Here is a 14,687-nt window from a genome sequence, read left to right on the forward strand (position 1 = left end):
GGGTGGGTGAGTGAGTGGGTGGGTAAGTGAGGGGGTGGGTAAGTGAGGGGGTGAGGGAGTGAGGGGATGGGTGAGTGAGGGGATGGGTGAGTGAGGGGGTGAGGGAGTGAGGGGATGAGGGAGTGGGGGAGTGGGGGGGGTGGGTGAGTGGGGGGGTGAGGGAGTGGGGGGGTGAGGGAGTGAGGGGATGGGTGAGTGAGGGGATGGGTGAGTGAGGGGGTGAGGGAGTGGGGGAGTGGGGGGGTGAGGGAGTGGGGGGGGTGGGTGAGTGAGTGAGGGGGTGGGTGAGTGAGTGAGTGAGGGGGTGGGTGAGTGAGTGAGGGGGTGGGTGAGTGAGTGAGTGGGGGGGTGAGGGAGTGGGGGGGGTGGGTGAGTGAGTGAGGGGGGTGGGTGAGTGAGTGAGGGGGTGGGTGAGTGAGTGAGGGGGTGGGTGAGTGAGTGAGGGGGGTGGGTGAGTGAGTGAGGGGGTGGGTGAGTGAGGGGTGGGTGGTGGGGGTGGGTGAGTGAGTGAGGGGGTGGGTGAGTGTGTGAGGGGGGGGTGGGTGAGTGAGTGAGGGGGTGGGTGAGTGAGTGAGGGGGGTGGGTGAGTGAGTGAGGGGGTGGGTGAGTGTGTGGTGGGGGGGGGGTGGTGTGGGTGAGTGGGTGGGGGGTGGGGTGAGGTGTGGGGGGGTGGGGTGAGTGAGTGGGGGGTGGGGGTGAGTGAGTGAGGGGGTGGGTGAGTGAGTGAGGGGGTGGGGTGTGGGTGTGTGGGGGGTGGGTGAGTGAGTGGTGGGGTGGTGGGGGGTGTGGGTGAGGGGGTGGGTGAGGGTGGGTGAGTGGGGTGAGTGAGGGGGTGGGTGAGTGAGTGAGTGAGGGGGTGGGTGAGTGAGGGGGTGAGGGGGTGAGGGAGTGGGGGGGTGAGGGAGTGAGCGGGTGAGGGAGTGGGGGGGTGGGTGAGTGGGGGGGTGGGTGAGTGGGGGGGTGGGTGAGTGGGGGGGTGGGTGAGTGAGGGAGTGAGGGGGTGAGGGGGTGAGGGGTTGAGGGAGTGAGGGGTTGAGGGAGTGAGGGGGTGAGGGAGTGAGGGGGTGAGGGGGTGGGGGTGAGGGAGTGAGGGGGTGAGGGGGTGGGGGTGAGGGAGTGGGGGGGGTGAGTAAGTGAGGGACTGGGTGAGTGAATGGGTGAGTGAGTGAGTAAGAGAGTGAGTGACGGAGTGGGTGGGTGGGTGAGTGAGTGAGTGGGTGAGTGAGTGGGTGGGTGAGTGGGTGGGTGAGTGAGTGGGTGGGTGAGTGAGTGGGTGGGTGAGTGAGGGGGTGGGTAAGTGAGGGGGTGAGGGAGTGAGGGGGTGAGGGAGTGAGGGGATGGGTGAGTGAGGGGATGGGTGAGTGAGGGGGTGAGGGAGTGAGGGGATGAGGGAGTGGGGGAGTGGGGGGTGGGGGAGTGGGGGGGTGAGGGGGTGAGGGAGTGGGGGGGGTGGGTGAGTGAGTGAGGGGGTGGGTGAGTGAGTGAGGGGGTGGGTGAGTGAGTGAGGGGGTGGGTGAGTGAGTGAGGGGGTGGGTGAGTGAGTGAGTGAGTGGGGGGGTGAGGGAGTGAGGGGGTGGGTGAGTGAGTGGGGGGGTGAGTGAGTGAGGGGGTGGGTGAGTGAGTGAGGGGGTGGGTGAGTGAGTGAGGGGGTGGGTGAGTGAGTGAGGGGGTGGGTGAGTGAGTGAGTGAGTGGGGGGGTGAGGGAGTGAGGGGGTGGGTGAGTGAGTGGGGGGGTGAGGGAGTGAGGGGGTGGGTGAGTGAGGGGGTGAGTGAGTGAGGGGGTGGGTGAGTGAGTGAGGGGGTGGGTGAGTGAGGGGGTGAGGGAGTGAGGGGGTGAGGGAGTGGGGGGGTGAGGGAGTGAGTGAGTGAGTGAGGGGGGTGAGGGGGTGAGGGAGTGGGGGGGTGAGGGAGTGGGGGGGTGAGGGAGTGGGGGGGTGGGTGAGTGGGGGGTTGGGTGAGTGAGGGAGTGAGGGGGTGAGGGGTTGAGGGAGTGAGGGGGTGAGGGGTTGAGGGAGTGAGGGGTTGAGGGAGTGAGGGGTTGAGGGAGTGAGGGGGTGAGGGGGTGAGGGGGGTGGGGGGTGAGGGAGTGGGGGGGGGTGAGTAAGTGAGGGGCTGGGTGAGTAAGTGAGGGACTGGGTGAGTGAATGGGTGAGTGAGTAAGAGAGTGAGTGACGGAGTGGGTGGGTGGGTGAGTGAGTGGGTGAGTGAGTGGGTGGGTGAGTGGGTGGGTGAGTGGGTGGGTGAGTGAGTGGGTGGGTGAGTGAGTGAGGGACTGAGTGAGTGAGGGAGTGGGTGAGTGGGTGAGTGAGTGAGGGAGTGGGTGAGTGAGGGAGTGGGTGAGTGAGGGACTGGGTGAGTGAGGGAGTGGGTGGGTGAGTGAGGGAGTGGGTGGGTGAGGGAGTGGGTGGGTGAGGGAGTGGGTGGGTGAGTGAGGGAGTGGGTGGGTGGGTGAGTGAGGGAGTGGGTGAGTGAGAGAGTGGGTGAGTGGGTGAGTGAGTAGGTGAGTGAGGGACTATGTGAGTGAGGGAGGTGAGTGAGGGACTGGGTGAGTGAGGGACTGGGCGAGTGAGGGAGTGGGTGAGTGAGGGAGTGGGTGGGTGAGTGGGTGGGTGAGTGGGGGAGTGGGGGACTGGGTGAGTGAGGGAGTGAGGGAGGGAGTGGGTAAGTGGGTGAGTGAGGGAGGAGAAGTGGGTAAGGAGTGAGTGATTAGTGACGAGTGAGCGGTGTCTATGGGACCTTATTTTGGCAGTCTTTTGATGCTGTTCTCTGGTCTAACACTGGCGTTGTTCTCTGGTCTAACACTGGCCTTGTTCTCTGGTCTAACACTGGCCTTGTTCTCTAGTCTAACACTGGCCTTGTTCTCTGGTCTAACACTGGCCTTGTTCTCTGGTCTAACACTGGCCTTGTTCTCTGGTCTAACACTGGCCTTGTTCTCTGGTCTAACACTGGCCATGTTCTCTGGTCTAACACTGGCGTTGTTCTCTGGTCTAACACTGGTGCTGTTCTCTGGTCTAACACTGGCCTTGTTCTCTGGTCTAACACTGGCGTTGTTCTCTGGTCTAACACTGGCCTTGTTCTCTAGTCTAACACTGGCGTTGTTCTCACTGGCGTTGTTCTCTGGTCTAACACTGGCCTTGTTCTCTGGTCTAACACTGGCGTTGTTCTCTAGTCTAACACTGGCCTTGTTCTCTGGTCTAACACTGGCCTTGTTCTCTGGTCTAACACTGGCCTTGTTCTCTGGTCTAACACTGGCCTTGTTCTCTGGTCTAACACTGGCCTTGTTCTCTGGTCTAACACTGGCCTTGTTCTCTGGTCTAACACTGGCCTTGTTCTCTGGTCTAACACTGGCCTTGTTCTCTGGTCTAACACTGGCCTTGTTCTCTGGTCTAACACTGGCCTTGTTCTCTGGTCTAACTCTGGCCTTGTTCTCTGGTCTAACACTGGCCTTGTTCTCTGGTCTAACACTGGCATTGTTCTCTGGTCTAAGACTGGCGTTGTTCTCTGGTCTAACACTGGCCTTGTTCTCTGGTCTAACACTGGCCTTGTTCTCTGGTCTAACTCTGGCCTTGTTCTCTGGTCTAACACTGGCCTTGTTCTCTGGTCTAACACTGGCCTTGTTCTCTGGTCTAACACTGGCCTTGTTCTCTGGTCTAACACTGGCCTTGTTCTCTGGTCTAACACTGGCCTTGTTCTCTGGTCTAACACTGGCCTTGTTCTCTGGTCTAACACTGGCCTTGTTCTCTGGTCTAAGACTGGCGTTGTTCTCTGGTCTAACACTGGCCTTGTTCTCTGGTCTAACACTGGCCTTGTTCTCTGGTCTAACACTGGCCTTGTTCTCTGGTCTAACACTGGCCTTGTTCTCTGGTCTAACACTGGCCTTGTTCTCTGGTCTAGCACTGGCGCTGTTGTTTGGTCTAACACTGGCCTTGTTCTCTGGTCTAACACTGGCCTTGTTCTCTAGTCTAACACTGGCCTTGTTCTCTGGTCTAACACTGGCGTTGTTCTCTGGTCTAACACTGGCCTTGTTCTCTAGTCTAACACTGGTGCTGTTCTCTGGTCTAACACTGGCCTTGTTCTCTGGTCTAACACTGGCGTTGTTCTCTGGTCTAACACTGGCCTTGTTCTCTGGTCTAACACTGGCCTTGTTCTCTCGTCTAACACTGGCCTTGTTCTCTGGTCTAACACTGGCCTCGTTCTCTGGTCTAACACTGGCCTTGTTCTCTGGTCTAACACTGGCCTTGTTCTCTGGTCTAACACTGGCCTTGTTCTCTGGTCTAACACTGGCCTTGTTCTCTGGTCTAACACTGGCGTTATTCTCTGGTCTAACACTGGCGTTGTTCTTTGGTCTAACACCGGCCTTGTTCTCTGGTTTAACACTGGTGCTGTTCTCTGGTTTAACACTGGTGCTGAGAGGAGGCCACATAGAAGAAAGATATCTCTATTGTCAGCCGATCAGTTTCGAAGACAATCGGAGCACGTTTGTTTTTGTTTGAACGTTTTACCACAAGCATGACGTGTGGTTTGTGCAGACTCGATGTCTACGTGGTGTTTGAACGTCTTCACACCTCGTATTTTTTCACGATGAGTGTGCGTTAGAGTGATGCGGTTAGCGCGCTGCGCAACGAATCCGGCGACCCGAGTGCGATTCCCGCTCACGGCCACCAACAACACCATTAACGATTATAGGAGCCGGTCGTGGGACTCTCCTAGGTCGACTCAGCCTACAATGAGTGCCTGGTGCGATGTTGTAAATATCGTCACTAGGGAGACAAAGGTGACTGGGCGTGGTGTTGGTCACCCACCTCATCATGGTCTTCATAGGTGCTACTCACTAACAGCAAATCCCTTGTCCCCCCCCCCCCTCCGTTTGAGCTACCTGGGGCCCTAACCTTATGCTTGGTTTGCTTATGCCTTGGTGGCCCCACCGGTTGGGCAGGCAGCAGAGGCATAGCAGCGGGCAGAGCGACGATCGCCACCCCACGCTTTCCAGCGGATTGCTGCTCGCACACACGGGTGACACTTTACTCGACTCGCGTCTCAGCAGCTTACGGGCCGTCCATAATTGACGTCACGCGATTTTGGACGATTTGTTACCCCCCCCCCCTTCGTCACACAGCGTCACAAAAAGTCATACCCCCCCTCCTCAAATATGACGTCACAAAGCTCTGCTTCCCTCACCCAAAAAAAATAAAACATGCTTCAAATCGCTTTAAACTATTGTCATTGTAGTTCGTATTTAATGTGGCACTGCACGCTGATGTTGTAGGAGAAAACATTTCTTAAAAAGCCTATTTAATTAAGTAGAACGTGTTGTCTATATTTATTTAAAGTTGCGCATTTTGATGTGACGTCACATTTCTCACACCCCCCCCCCCATCGTCACACAGTGTCACAAATGTCTGACCCCCTCCCCCCCCCCTAGGTGCGTGACGTCATTTATGGACGGCCCCTTAATGCTTTACAGCCTTTTCCCTTTCTGGAGTTTATAACGGGAACGGGCGTTGTGTTTTGAATAACCACTGCTACAGTGCTCCTCATGCCCACTAGAGTGCCTGGCAGCCAACTATTCTCGAATGTTGCAGCACAGGGAGTGTGTCTTTGTGGGGAGTGGCCCGAGTTCGAGACCCGAGTTCGATTGCCGCTTATAACCAACATCAGTGACAATTGTGTCAATCAATCCTGGGCCTCCCCTAGGTTAACTCGTCGTCAAATGAGTACCTGGTCGAGGATGTAAACATCACCACTTGGGAGACAAAGGTGGCAGAGAGTGGTGCTGGCCACCCACCCCATTGTGTACCTTGTCGGCCTTCAATGGTGCTCACTAACAGAACTTACTTCAGCAGTCTGTTAATGCTATACAGGGAACCTTTGTCTTTATTTTGTGTCTTTGCCTCTGTGTGTGTGTAACTTTATCCAGGCCTGTGGCCCGAGTACCGAACGGCTTAAGCGTTTCTGTAAATTATGTGGGTCACAATTTGTCGCATTTCTGATTCTCTAAGGGATTTACTCAAGGGGACGGCGTACATTTCCACGAGATTCCACAGGCAGGTGGGACCACCCAGAATTCTGCTATTATTCTCGTCCACATACACACGCTCTTACAAACACACATGCACGCGCAGTGTACCTCTCGCGCCTACTCATGTCCCAATCCCCCGTTTTTGGTTCGCACCGCTGTCGCCAGCGTAGAATCTCACCCATATTCGGAAGAACACTGGTAGACAGAGTGGAACAATGCGGAACATCCAGAATAAGCTCCTCAAATGAGACCCAAACATCACATCTCCTTGTTGTGACGTCTCTTCGAAGAGGCCGGTGGAGCATTCAACCGCTTCAGAACATCAGCAGGCCGATGCACGCTTCTCCTTCATGAATGGAAAATTAAAGACAAGCTACAGTGCGATTTGGGACATGCAACCAAAACTATGGACCACGTAGTAAACCACTGTAGTCTGCGCTCCTTCAACGGAGGAGGAGCAGTACAACTTTACAAATGATCTTGAAGCCCTCGTGGCCTGCAGACCACGGCATTTGCATTCGGCTCCTGAACATATTGCTGTACACAATATAGTAAAATAAAATGCGAGCAATGCAGTACAACAAATACAACACGATTTAAACACTAAACCTAAAACAACATAATCATCCAATTACTGAATTGGATAATTACAGAGGCGTCGTGCGTTACCTCCGCATGCACAGCCTCTTTTGGATGATTGACTTTGTAAACGGAAAGTGTGCTGGCCGGGTCGGTAGCAATGTTAAACGTAGATGTCCATTGGGGTCATTTACTCACAGGATGAGGACAATGATGTTGGTAAAAGCCATCCAGAATATTCTATGTCACGGTCACACAACAAGTGGGGTCAACACTGATGATGCATTCCTAGTTTCACACGTATCTATTTGAACATGTATTTCTTCTAGATGCATACCAAGTACTGCATCGAGGAGCCGCATACTTTAACGTTTAAGACGTCATGAGCTTCCCAACAATTTGAACAATTGATGCAACTGGGATTGTGTACTCGAATGTAAACTTCTTGAGTAAATATCATGGGCAGATATACGTGGATGGAAGGTCGTGATTGCCGACATCTTTGAGAAAGGACATTGCAAATGGTGGATTCTGTGGACCGGTCCCTTTGGTCAACTCGGCTTTAAATGAGTACCTAATGCAGTGGGTCAACATCAGCTTTGGGGAGGCGAGAGGCACCCGGGCGCGGTGCTGGTCACCACCAGCCTTCGTAGATAATCTCCAGCAGCCCTTTACCCACCTGCATGGAAATAGCTGTTTAGGAGATCTCTGTCGTTACGAGTGTGTGTGGGACGGCATATTTTATGTATGCATTTTGTATGTCAGCTTAACGCAGAGGCTTGCGCGACCAGTATCCATTATAGATGTTTTTTTGGGTTAGATCCTGTTAATATAAATGTGTCGTTAAACTCGCCACCACCCAACACAGCCAATTAGTAAGGTTTTTCACGTAAACAAAACATGGCAATTAGTTCCTGGTTCAGCACACCAGTTGTGTGTTAGAGAGTAAACCCATAACATTTACAATATGAGTTACACATTTATATTTACGCGATCTAACCCCCCAAAAAATCTCTGGATATATTGAATGTGTGTATGCGTTGACGCTTAATCACTGATCAACTCTTACAACTGATATGCGTGGCTCTATCTCGGCAGATTTGTCACAAGGAGACCATTAAATGACTCTATGGAGGGTAGTGCAGGCCATGCAGCAGTAGCAGAAGTAGCAGCAGCATGCTCTAGCAAGCATTTTTATTTTTGAGTATTTCTAAACTACTCTATACGTGTTTGGCTGATAATGTAACAGACACTTTTCCACCAAAAACTGAATCCATAGTTTCAGTTGTTCACAGCATTTTAAAAAAAACCTCGCCAAAATTGAATTATTTCACTACTGTATTTTATCAGATGGGACAGATTTATTTTATTATGCATATAAAGCAGGAGATTAAATCCCAGAAGTCTTCCAAAAACAACACTTATAAGCTTCTTTTCCTAGGAATAAGGCTAATACAGTAATTTGTTATGACTCTTTACCCTTATAGCATTCGCTTCTGTTTTGTTTATTTGGGAATGTATTTTTGGCTAGAACAGGTGTTGGCAACCTTCGTCTCTGGAGCCACATGCGGTTCTTTAAAGGACTGCTTCCTGAAGTATTTATTAAGGACCACCACCGTCTGTTATTCACCACAGTGCATTGCGACTCTTGAATCATTGAGTTTCTTACCGAATTCGAAAATAGTCTCCTCTTGTTATTTTGGTTGCCGATTCCCTGGGCTAGACAATAAATACTGGACAGTTTATACATGTATAAGGAGATAATGGCATCTACTGGTAAAGGGTAGCACGGGTACAGGCACCATTATAAACATTATCCAATCCTCAAAGGGGAAGATACCGAGGCCAAAGGTGAAGGGTAGAGCTGGCCGAGAAACTCCGAGAACTGGCTAGAAAGTTCCACGAGACGGTGTGGCCAGAGGCGGAGCCTAGCCGCGCCTGCGAGAATATAAGCGAAGGCGGAGGAGGACTCGAGGTCGGTGTGTCAAGTCTTGGGTCCGGACTGCGCCGCTGCTCGCAGTCATCTCTCTCCGTCGTTCGGCCACGTGGCGGATCTCCTGCGGAGCTCCACCGCCCTCCCCGGCACGCCGTCAGCCAGCGACGAGACCGGGAGCGGACGGAACCAGCCGTGTGTTCAACCGTCTGTGTAGTCTGTAGATTGTGGGGAGCGGTAGTGTAGCGGTTAGCGCGCTGCACTACAAACCTGGCGACCTGGGTTCGATTCCCGCTCACGGCAAACATCAGTATCGATTATCTGAACCGGTCCTGGGCCTCCCCTAGGTCGACTCAGCCTCAAATGAGTACCTGGTGCGGTGTGTAAACATCGCCGCTAGGGAGACAAAGGCGGTCGGGCGTGGTGCTGGCCACCCACCCCCTCGTGTACCGTTCCGGCCTTCATAGGTGCTCGCTAACAGCACTTGCCCCTACAGTCTGTTAAGGCTACACGGGGGATATTTTTATTTGTAGTCTGTAGAACGTAACATCTAAGTGTGTACCTGGAGAGGACGCCGATAATGTTGGCCTGTGCCGTGCCGTATGTGGACGACGTGTCATGGAAGTCGCTCATTACACATGCGCTGGGGTCCATAATCCTGCCAGGTGGCATCCGTGGGGGGGTTTTAATGTTTGAGTGGAGTTACATTACATGTCTAAAAGTTGGGTTGCTTGGTGATTGAGCAACACGTTTGCCACTTGGCCACTTGGCGTAGAGAGCAGTGGGTTGACAGGTCGACGCTACGAGCCACTCGTCTGCCTGGACAGCCCTTGTAGGCCACTGCTGACAGCACCTTGTCCCACTGTGTGTGTGTGAAGCGTCGACACTACCAGCCACTCGTGTGCCTGGAATGAAGGCCCTTGTCGGCCACTGCTGACAGCACTTGCCCCACTGTCTGTGTGTGTGTGTGAAGGTTACTATCAACCACACCTCTGAGGCTCTACTTCTTGCTGGCCATCTCTCTCTTGGCGTTGGTCTGGCTGCAAATGTGGATACATTTTAAGCACCCAGGATTCAAAGGCAAGTTGACAACAGAAACACATTAGGTTAATGCTCATTTACTGTTCAGATTTGTATTCCAGAATTCCCAAATAAGCTGCTGTTTAATCTTGAAGCTAAGTTAGTAACATTAATTGGTATGAATGTATTTCAGTTGACTGAACATCCACATCAGTGAAAACTAATTTTAGTAACCCCAAAGGATAGATTAAGTGACTACCATTAAACTTGATTTGAAGCTTTCGTGACTGCAGGAATTACTCTTTGGTTCTTTAGATAAAGTCACATAGAAAGAAAATTAATTAAATAATAGAATACGACTTTTCGATTGCAACACAAGCACCCGTCATCAGGTAGAACTAAATTTGAGAGAGAGACAAAACACAGACACGGAGACACAGACAGACACACAAGCAGAGAAAGACAACACAGAGACACACAGAGAGAAACACACAACATAGACACACAGAGACCCAATGCCTCTGTGTCGAGGCATTGGGCCCCATCCCCCTCCCTCTCTCTATTTAAGGCCTCGACACAGAGGCATTGGGTCTCTGTGTGTCTATGTTGTGTGTCTCTGTGTGGCAAAACAACCTCCTACCTCCTCGCGGTGCCGAACGGGCAACACTGTCGTGGGCAGTGCTGTGGGGGGAGGGCCAATGCCCATTGGCCTCTCCCCTCATGGCGTCTGTGACCACCACAGTGGCTAAACGGGGGCTCTGGACGGGTGCGAGGGGCTGGTAACCCCTCCACCTTCAATTAATTACCACGAAACCACGAATTAAACATAAACCTGTAACTAATAAGCTTGTGCCGGAGGCCCCGGGGGGTCAGGCTTTTATGACGTCTCCTGGCCAAACCCCATTTGGCGGAGCCAGGAGATTGAATCTTCACCCTCGGGGCTCCTCCAGAAACAACGAAAAACCATTGCGGATGGCCACTTGGAATGTTCGAACGCTCACTGCGGAGGAGAGGCTGCCAATCCTTTGTCGGGAGCTGGACCGCTACCGCCTGGATCTCTGTGGCATTCAGGAGGTCCGGTGGACCGGTTCTGGCTCCTGCCACCATGAGGGGTGGACAGTCCTCTACTCGGGGCAGGAGACTGCCAAACAACAGGGTGTGGCTCTTCTTCTGAACAAAAGAATGAAGGGGGCGTGGGAACGTGGCGGTGAGGTGTGGGAAGCTGTAAGCCCCAGGATACTTTGGGCTCGCCTTCCCATCAACCGGAGGCGAGGAGTGGTGGTCGTGGTTACTTATGCCCCCACCGAAGACGAACATCCGTGGAGGGATGCAGGCAAAGCCGATGAGTCAGACGCTTTCTATGACCTCCTGTCACAGGTGCTGGCTAAAGTGGCCACTCGGGACAGAGTCATCTTGTTGGGTGACTTCAATGCCCGAGTTGGTCATGATGCTGGCACCTGGTCTGGAGTGATTGGAAGGCATGGGCCAGATCAGCTCAATAACAACGGTAGGAGGCTGCTAGATTTTTGTGCAGCCCATGGGCTTGTAATTACCAACACGCTCTTCCGGCATCGGCGCATCAACACAACATCATGGATGCATGCCGGGTCCAAGCAAGAACATCTGCTGGACTACATAGTGACGGACCAGCGGATGCGAGCCCATGTCCTTGACACCAGGACCTACCGTGGAGCTGATCTGCCCTCTGACCATCGACTAGTCATCTGTAAGATGCGCCTGCCATTCTTCCACTCCGGTGGTGGGTGTACACCCAGGATCCCATTCCAACCAAAAGTGGCCTGATCTCAGCTGATGAAAGTTGCAAGCGAGAATTTCATCATCGCATGCAGCTGGGGTTGGCATCGTCCCCCACTCCACCTGATGTCGAGGGTAAATGGGCAAGGTTTAAGACTGTGACTCATGCAGCTGCAATGGCTGCTTTGGGTACGAGGTCCAGACCTCCCCAGAAACCCTGGCTGACAGAGGAGGTGTTCAGGTTAATTGAGAAAAAGCGACAGGCCCACTCTCATCGGCTACAGCATCCCACATCAGAGAATGAGGAGGTTTACCGCAGCCTTCGCTCGGAGGTTCGGAGAGCCGTAAGGCGCTGCAAGGATGGGTGGTGGTCGCAGGTTGCTGAGGAGATGGAATCTGCCTCAGTGGCCCGCGATCACAAATCACTATTTAACTCCATCAAAAAAGTAACCTGCAGAGCCACACCTATTACCATCATTAGGGGAAAAAACGGTGATCCAATCTCCGACCCCCAGGAACAGGTTTGCAGATTTGCTGAGCATTTCTGTGAGGTCCTGGGGGAGGGAAAATCTCTCAGCCAGGAAAACATCATGGCACAAAGTGGGGATAACCCTGCTGAGGCTGCGGTGCCTCAAATTTTGGAGGTCACCCCCTGTGAGTGGCTGGCTGAGGTGCCATCTGTTGAGGAAGTACTGAAGGCGATCCGGAGTCTGAGACCAGGAAAGGCACCGGGCAGAGATGATCTCCCAAGCGAAATGCTGAGGGAGGGTGGCGCTTGTGCACAGACTGCCCTATATGACATCATAACAACAGTCTGGACCGCTGGACGGGTACCGCAGGATTGGAAGGATGCACTGGTGGTCCCCCTCTTTAAGAAGGGGGACCGCACAGACTGTAACAACTACAGGGGCATCTCACTCCTCAGTGTGCCGGGAAAGGTCCTGGCAAGGATTATTCAACATCGCCTTGCTAGGCACGCTGAGGAGAGGCTTGCGGAACCCCAATGCGGTTTCAGGAAAGGGCGGTCCTGTACAGATGCCATATTTTCTGTCCGTCTGCTACAGCAGAGGTGTAGGGAATTCCAACAAGACCTACATCTCTGCTTTATTGACCTGGTCAAGGCCTATGATACCATCAGTAGGCCTGGGCTCTGGGTTGTTCTTCGTGCTTTCGGAGTCCCTGACCCTCTGCTCACGATCATTAAGGACCTTCATGATGGTGAGCGGGCCCGGGTAAAACTACGTGGCCGGTAGTCGGAGCCTTTCCCTGTACACCTTGGGGTGCGACAGGGATGTCCTCTGGCTCCCACATTATTTAACATCTATTTCGACTGCGTAGTTCGTGAGGCCTTCAATAGCTGTACCGGGGGAATTTCCATTTGGTACAGATATAATGGGAGGCTGATCGACGCCCGGGTGCGATCAAGGGATGGCTCCCTATTGGTCAACCACGTTATGTATGCCGATGATTTGGTAATAGCTGCTCATTCAGAAGAGGAGTTGGAGACGCTGCTGCTGAGACTGGAGCGTACCACTTAGAGGTGGGGCCTTACCATCAGCCCCACCAAAACTAAGCACCTGCCTGGGTATTTTGTACCATCGGACACTCCACCCCCACAACTCCCAATCGGTGATGGGGCAGTTGTGGAGAGAGTGGAGAGTTTCCCATACCTGGGCAGTGTGCTTATGACCGGCTCCAGTTCATCAGCAGAGGTCTCACTCCGAATCAGTCGAGCGGCAATATCTTTTCATCGGTTGCGTAACGCTGTGTGGAAGCTACCTGGTCTGTCGCTCCGCACTTAGCTTCAGGTCTTCTCGGCCACGGTCATTCCCTCCCTTCTCTACGCTTGCGAAACGTGGACCCCCCTAATGGAGCATCTTCGTCGGTTTGAAACATTTAGGCTGGCCTGCCTACGATCCATCCTGGGTTTAACCTTGAAAGATCTGGGCAAAGTCCCATCGGTGAGCTCCTCCGGCAGGCAAGGCTGCGTTGGCTGGGTCATGTAGCCCGCATGCCCAGCTACCGCATGCCTAAACAGCTTTTGTTCGGCCGGATCGAGGGGGCTAAACGGGCGCGGCACGGGCTAGAGAAGAGATGGAGTGATGTGGTACAGGAGGACGTGGAGCTGAGTGGACTTGCCGATGACTGGTACCAGCAGTGTCAAGATCGGCCTCAGTGGAGGAGGCTCATGAAGGACGCTACTGGGCAGTTAGAGGCAGTCGCCCTCCAACAACAACGGAGGGCGGAGGAGCGACGCTCACAACAACGAGCGGAGCGCCGGGTGGCTAAAGCATAGCAAGTTGGTACAGTAAGGGGCACAGGTGGTGCATCAGCCAGTCATCTCGGTCATCTCGGTCAGTCGACCCGTGGCACCTGCTGGGTCTGCCCCGTGACCTCCTGCCAGCGGGCGTTCGACACTTCACGTGGCCTCAAGGTGCACTTGGCCTGGCACAAGCGTCGTGGTGACGTCACCGCCACTTAGTGGCGAATGGCGGTTGTTGTTGTTGTCTGTGTGTGTGTCTCCGTGTCTGTGTTTTGTTTATCTCTCAAATTTTTGTTCTACCAGATGATGGTTGCTTGTGTTGCAATCGAAACGTCGTATTCTATTATTTAATTCATTTTCTTTCTACGTGACTTCACCGAAAGAACCAACGAGTGACTACCATTATTTAAAGTCTAAAGTGGTTGTTCTATGCTAAAACGTGTGTGCACGTATGCACGCACGTGGTACATAATGCTGTAATCGTCTAACTTATCCCGCACCTCACTAAATCTCGAGATTATTTCACAAGCCCCCCCACCCTCTTTGGATGTTTGATGGATTCGGTTTTTTCGGGAAGAGTTTTTCACGTCAGAGAAAACTGAAGCGTGTACCTAGAGCAGTGATGGGCCACCTAGACTAGCTAAGGGCCACACGAGCGGCCCTCCCTCACCTCAGTAGGCCGCAAGCTCGACATCGCGCTTGTGCACTCATCGTGACCCCACGCATCACCCCTAGACACACCGAGACCAGGCCACCACGAGGAGGGGGGATCGCTCACCACTGGTGTAGTGTATAGCGCAGTGTAAAGTGCATAAAGTGTAGTAATAGATTTTTACCCTTTCAACTGGTACAAAAACTGACACCTTTATACAAGGCATCATGTTTGCAATAACCACAACACAAGCAGTCAAAATGCAAACAAAAAGAAACAGCTCTGATGATGATGATAATGATATGCACTGTCCTTGAAGTTGATTGGTCCACACCCGAGACAGCTTTTCTTAGAGCCTAGTCTCCATTGGTGTTGGACCAGATGACGCCAAAAGGCGTACAACTCAAAGACCGTGCACTATCAGAGTATGTCTTTGAGTTGTACGCCTTTTGGCGTCATCTGGTCC

The 14,687-nt window shown here is 53.1% G+C and overlaps 1 protein-coding gene across 3 annotated transcripts in view; it reads left to right on the plus strand.

The window, feature by feature from the left end:
* The window catches only part of LOC144736720 (reticulophagy regulator 2-like), a 43,147-nt gene that overhangs the window by 2,395 nt on the left and 26,065 nt on the right, over positions 1–14,687 (plus strand). For 2 of the 3 annotated variants that reach the window (XM_078619347.1, XM_078619346.1), the window contains exon 2: positions 9,505–9,611. In XM_078619347.1, the coding sequence (XP_078475473.1) occupies positions 9,505–9,611 (107 nt within the window). Of the gene's footprint in view, positions 1–5,399; positions 8,727–9,504; positions 9,612–14,687 lie in introns of those variants that run through there. The other variant, XM_078619348.1, reaches the window with a different exon arrangement.

The sequence above is a fragment of the Lampetra planeri genome, chromosome 62 (genome assembly GCF_965212315.1).
Source record: "Lampetra planeri chromosome 62, kcLamPlan1.2.h2, whole genome shotgun sequence".
NCBI classification, from domain to species: domain Eukaryota; kingdom Metazoa; phylum Chordata; class Hyperoartia; order Petromyzontiformes; family Petromyzontidae; genus Lampetra; species Lampetra planeri.